The sequence below is a fragment of the Myotis brandtii genome, unplaced genomic scaffold (genome assembly GCF_000412655.1).
Source record: "Myotis brandtii unplaced genomic scaffold, ASM41265v1 scaffold782, whole genome shotgun sequence".
In the NCBI taxonomy this organism is placed as follows: Eukaryota; Metazoa; Chordata; class Mammalia; order Chiroptera; family Vespertilionidae; genus Myotis; species Myotis brandtii.
In genome coordinates this window covers 2,028,702-2,034,123 of record NW_005371138.1, presented here as the reverse complement: position 1 = coordinate 2,034,123, position 5,422 = coordinate 2,028,702, and the positions used below count along the sequence as shown (strand labels likewise).

At 46.5% G+C, this 5,422-nt stretch overlaps 1 protein-coding gene across 1 annotated transcript in view; it reads right to left on the bottom strand.

Moving 5' to 3' along the window:
* Nucleotides 1–5,422, bottom strand: part of LOC102243040 — a 19,316-nt gene continuing 13,894 nt past the window's right edge. Inside the window, exons 2-3 of the mRNA XM_014530914.1 lie at nucleotides 3,453–3,555; nucleotides 1–1,044 (exon numbers count right to left, since the gene is read on the bottom strand). Coding sequence (XP_014386400.1) covers nucleotides 987–1,044; nucleotides 3,453–3,555 — 161 coding nt within the window. The 3' untranslated portion in view covers nucleotides 1–986. The remainder of the gene's footprint in view (nucleotides 1,045–3,452; nucleotides 3,556–5,422) is intronic.

Genomic DNA, 5,422 nt, shown 5'->3' with positions numbered 1-5,422 from the left:
TCCTCTCTGAAATCAATAAAGAAATATATTTTTTAAAAAAATAAGTTTGCTGAAAAACAGTATGTGGAGTTACACTAGCAGCAGCCTGGCCTGTTGACTGTATCTCTTGATATCATTTTCTCTTCTGCTTGATTTGGTCTCATATTGTTTTATGATTTTAGTGTAGCCTGACTGTTCAGGAGCAATGGGCTACTAGTATACCATCTAGGTTTGTGTAAGTATAATCAATGATGTTAACACAACAACGAAATTGCCTAACAATATATTTCTCAGAATGTATCCCCTTTGTTAAGTGGCGCATGACTGTGTGTGTATGAGTGTATCACATTTTCTTTATCCACTCATCCATCGATGACACTTAGGTTGATTCCATGTCTTTGCTATTGCAAGTAATGGTGCAATGAAGATGGAGGTACAGATAACTTTTCAAGTTCGAATATTCCTTTCCTTCAGATAAATACCCAGAAGTAAAATTGCTGCATATGGTAGTTCCATTTTTAATTTTTTTGGAACTTCCATACTGTTTTCTATAATGGCTGCACCCATTTATATTCCACCAACAGTACCCAAGTCTTCCCTTTTCACCACATCCTTGCCACTACTTTATATTTCTTGTCTTTTTGATAGTAGGCATTCCAAGAGGCGTGAGGTGATGTCTCATTGTTTTGATTTGCATTTCCCTGATGATTAATGATGTTGAGCACCTTTTTATATCCCTGCTGGCCAATTGTCTATCTTCTTTGGGAATCGTTGCTTTTTCCTTTTCTTGAAAAGAAATGATTGGTCGGAGGCTATCCAGGAGGGCAGCTTGAACAGTCCGCTCTTGAGCAAGCTGTGGCAGTCATCAGGAAAAGTAATGTCAGTTACTTACACATTCTCTGAGAAAGCTTGTGGTTTCTGCTATCTGTCACTGTGTAAGAACTGCCAGTTTTCCAGTGCTCCTCCATCTGAATACATCATGAATGCACCTTAGTGAAAGCACCAAGTTACAATTCTTCAATCTCTTCTTGTGGTAGTAGTTTGAATCTTCTGAGAAGCAGCTTTCTAGATGTGTTAGAAATAGAAGAGCGTTATTGGGAGTAGTGCCTATGAAAGAGGGCACAGAAGTAGGTGAGGAAAGTCTTTAGATCATGATGTAGATCTGGTATCTGTGAAGGGAGGAAGGAGAAAGGATTGGGAAGCAAGAGTTTCATACTATAGTGCAACTCTGAGAAAGTCTCAGCCACTCCAACAGAGAGCTCCAAAGACTCCTGCTTTGTTCAGACACTGGCTGGGCCTCCTTGGGGTGAAGATAGCAGCAGATTCCTGAGCTGGCACAGGTAGAACATGTTACCTGGGTGCACACTTCACAGCAGACTTTCAGCAGCACAGCTCCAGAGCAACCACACCTTTTAGTCAAAACTCAGCTTCCTGAGGAGCTGTATCAGTTAATCAGAAGGTACTGTGATACTCCACAGGGTGTATCATTTTTGCATGTTTCTCTTTTATTATAGTGATATCATTAGGCCAAATGATACACCCTGTGGAGGTGTATGTGAAGGTACCTCACCAATTTTGCTGTATAACAAGCCAGTCTGAAATAGCGGCTTTTAAAAAATAAATATTTATTTCTCACACATTTGAGAGTTGACCCTGTTGATGTGATGATCTCAGCTATATTTGTTCACATGTCTAGGAACTGGATGGCTGTCATCTAATCTATAGCTGGTTCTCAAAACACACATGGTTTTGGTCAATGTCCTCCCATTATGTTGATGAGATGCCATAGGAACTTAACTCTTGTTTATATCAATTAACCTATAGTAAAATTAGCTTCATGATACGTCGTTTTGTTTAAAGTTTCAGAACCTAGAGATGACATTAGGTGAGGTCTTACTGTAGACTGGCCTCCTCTAGAGCAACTAGCGCTGGCTTCAGTGTCTCTCATCTTCCCGCAGGCTAGCCTGGAAGTGTCCTCCTCTCACTAATGTCAGAAGCACAAAAGAAAGCAAATGGAAAGACACAAGGCCTCTTTCACTCTGTCTCATTCTATTGGCCAATGCAAGTCACAAGGTTGACCCCAGTGTTACGGGGCAGCCCATGATTGGAGGGCACTGAAAAGTTACATGGCAAAGGACAAAGATTAGGGAAGGTTGGAGGCCGGGTGCCTTCATTGCAAACCAGGACAGAATCCAGAATGATCATGAAGGCTTTAGTAGTCTCTTTTTTCAATGTGAAATGTCTGCTAACAGTGACAGTACTGGATATCAGAAGCCAGAAGAGGGCAAGAAATATGAGAACATTCACAAATATCACAAGAATCATTTGAAAACCACTTTATATCCAGTTTTCGCATTGGCCTAAGTCCAATCAGAAGAAAATGTCCCATCCTAGCTGGTTTGGCTCAGTGCATAGAACACTGGCCTGAGGACTGAAGGGTCCCAGGTTCAATTCCAGTCACGGGCACATGCCTGGGTTGTGGGCTCGATTCCCAATGGAGAGCGTGCGGGAGGCAGCCGATCAATGTTGTACTCTCATCATTGATGTTTCTCTCTCTCCCTTCCTCTCTGAAATAAAAATATTTTTTTAAAAAGAAGAAGAAAATGTCCCATGAATCAGTTGACCAACTTTAGATAAACGGCCTTTTTTCTTGATTAATTGATTATTCTAATTTTCTAAAAGCATTTCTTTTTTTTAGTTAAATAAACAAATTTATTTGTAAATTTAGTCAACATATATAATTGACCTAAAAACTTCAATAGAAAGATAAATTTTAAAAACCACTTGTAAGACCAGCTCTATAAAGTCCCCAGGATCATATACCAGTATTTCTAATGAGATGTATTAGCTACTGCACAGATTCTGCCTTGGAAGACGCCCCCTCGCCCCCAAAAAATGAGGGCAATTTAATAACATTTTTACACTGGTCTCTTAGCCTTCTTTACCTTGCGCTGTTTTATTTGCAGTTTGGACCAGGTGTTAGGGATAAATATGTTTGGAAACCTGTCTTAGTTTGGAAACACCAATGAGGGCTAGAGATTCCTGATTTAATGGTGAAATCTGGTTGTAAGCTATCCCTTTAGGCTGTTAACAAAATGTGAGCACCTCGGGGAAGGAATTCCCCTCTCTGTGCTGTGGTTCTATGTGTGAGAAAAACAATGCAGCCCATACACAGTTCTAAGGCCTGGTCTGAACTAGTACAGTAAGGCCTGGTTCACAGTGAGACCTGTATGTCAGGAAGAAGTACAGGGGCCTTACAGTGCATCTCCCCAGAGTCCCAAGCTACCACATAGGGATCTAATGAGATAGTTCTTCCCTGACACAACATCAGCAAAAGCCACACACCACACACTCAGATTCCCCCCAGCATTGATCCTGAGAACTCTCAAATATCATCCACTGGCAAAGATCCCTGAACTCCTAGAGTCAATTCCAAAACACAGGGCTAAACTTTGCTTTGGCATCCCCCTTACCTTTTCCATACAATCAGTCCAATGACTGCTACTAGTAGTACACTACAGCAAACAGCAGTAATCAAAGTAGCAGTAGTCCCCCAGGCATTTCCCATCTCAGATCCTGCAGAAAGAGGAGGCAAACGTTAAAAGGAAACCTACGTGCAGGGGCCAAAGTAACCACACAACCACTGCTAAGATATCTGTGGTCGTGCGTCATTTCCCTGTCATAGATATAACCACCAATCCTCTGCCACACTTCTTGTCATTCCTATCACATACACCTCCACACAACAAATAGTGTGTTTAGCAACTGACAGAAATACACGGCAATATGGACACCACCTACCACATATGTATGCCGTGCACATGTTCAAAGCTTCCACACTACATCATCTTACATGATTATACACTGCTATATATCGAATATCTGTGTCCCCCCAAATTCATATGTTGAAATCCTAACACCCAATGTGATGGTATTAGGAGGTGGGGCTTTTGGGATATCATTAAGTCATGAGGGAGGAGCCCTCGTGAATAATTAGTGCCCTTATATAAGAGGCCCTAGAGAGATTCCCTTATCCCTACCACCATGTGAGGATACAAGAAAGCTGTGACCCAGAAGAAAGCCCTCAACCAGTGGTTTTTATTATATTTATTTATTATAGTGGCCACAAGTCACCAACACAAATCTCTTATATTATATACTAGAGGCCCGGGGGACAAAAATTTGTGCACTCGGAGGGAGGGGGGTCCCTCAGCCCGGCCTGTGCCCTCTTGCACTCTGGGACCCCTCGAGGGATAACCACCTGCTGGGTTAGGCCCGCTCCCCCAGGGGGATTGGGCCTAAGCTGGCAGTCAGACATCCCTCTGGCAGCCCGGAAGCCCTCGGAGGATGCCCAATTGCCAGCGGGGAGCAGGCCTAAGCTGCAGTCGGACATCCTTAGCGTTACTGAGGAGGCGGGAGAGGCTCCCACCACCACCGCTGTACTGGCAGCCATCAGCCTGGCTTGTAACTGAGCAGAGCTCCCCTTGTGGGAGCACACTGACCACCAGAGGGCAGCTCTTGCATTGAGTGTCTGTCCCCTGGTGGTCAGTGTGTGTCATAGTGACCAGTCATTCCCAGTCGTTCTACTGTTAGGGTCAATTTGCATATTACCCTTTTATTATATAGGATAGAGGCCAGGTGCATGGGTGGGGGCCGGCTGGTTTGCCCTGAAGGTGTCCCGATCAGGGTGAGGGTCCCGCTGGAGTGCCTGACCAGCCTGGGTGAGTGGCTGATGGCTGCTTGCAGGCTGGCCACAGCCCCTTCAGTGTGGGGGTCCCCACTGGGGTGCCTGGCCAGCCTGGGTGAGGGGCTGATGGCTGTTTGCAAGCTGGCCACAGCCCCTTCACTGTGGGGGTCCCCACTGGGGTGCATGTCCATCCTGGGTGAGGGGCTGAGGGCCGTTTTCAGGCTGGCCACAGCCCCTTCAGGGTGGGGGTCCTGCTGGGGTGCCTAGCCAGTATGGGTGAGGGGCTGATGGCTGTTTGCAGGGTGGCCAAGGCCCCCAGTGGGGACCCTCACACCATGAGGGTATGGCTAGCCTGGGTGAGGGGCTAATGGCTGTTTGCAGGTTGGCCACAGCCCTTTCACCGTGGCGGTTCCCACTGGGGTGCCTGGCCAGCCTGGGTGAAGGGCTGAGGGCCGTTTTCAGGCTGTCCACAGCCCCTTCAGGGTGGAGGTCCCCGCTGGAGTGCCTGGCCAGCCTTGGTGAGGGCCTGATGGCGGTTTGTAGGCTGACTACAGCCCCTTCAGATTAGGGGTCCCCCCTGGGGTGCCTGGCCAGCCTGGGTGAGGGGCTGATGGCTGTTTGCAGGCTGGCCACAACCCCTTCACTGTGGGGGTCCCCACTGGGGTGCTGGGCTAGCATGGATGAGGGACTGATGGCTGTTTTCAGGCTGGCCACACCCCCTTCAGGGTGGGGGTCCCCACTGGGGTGCCTGGCCAG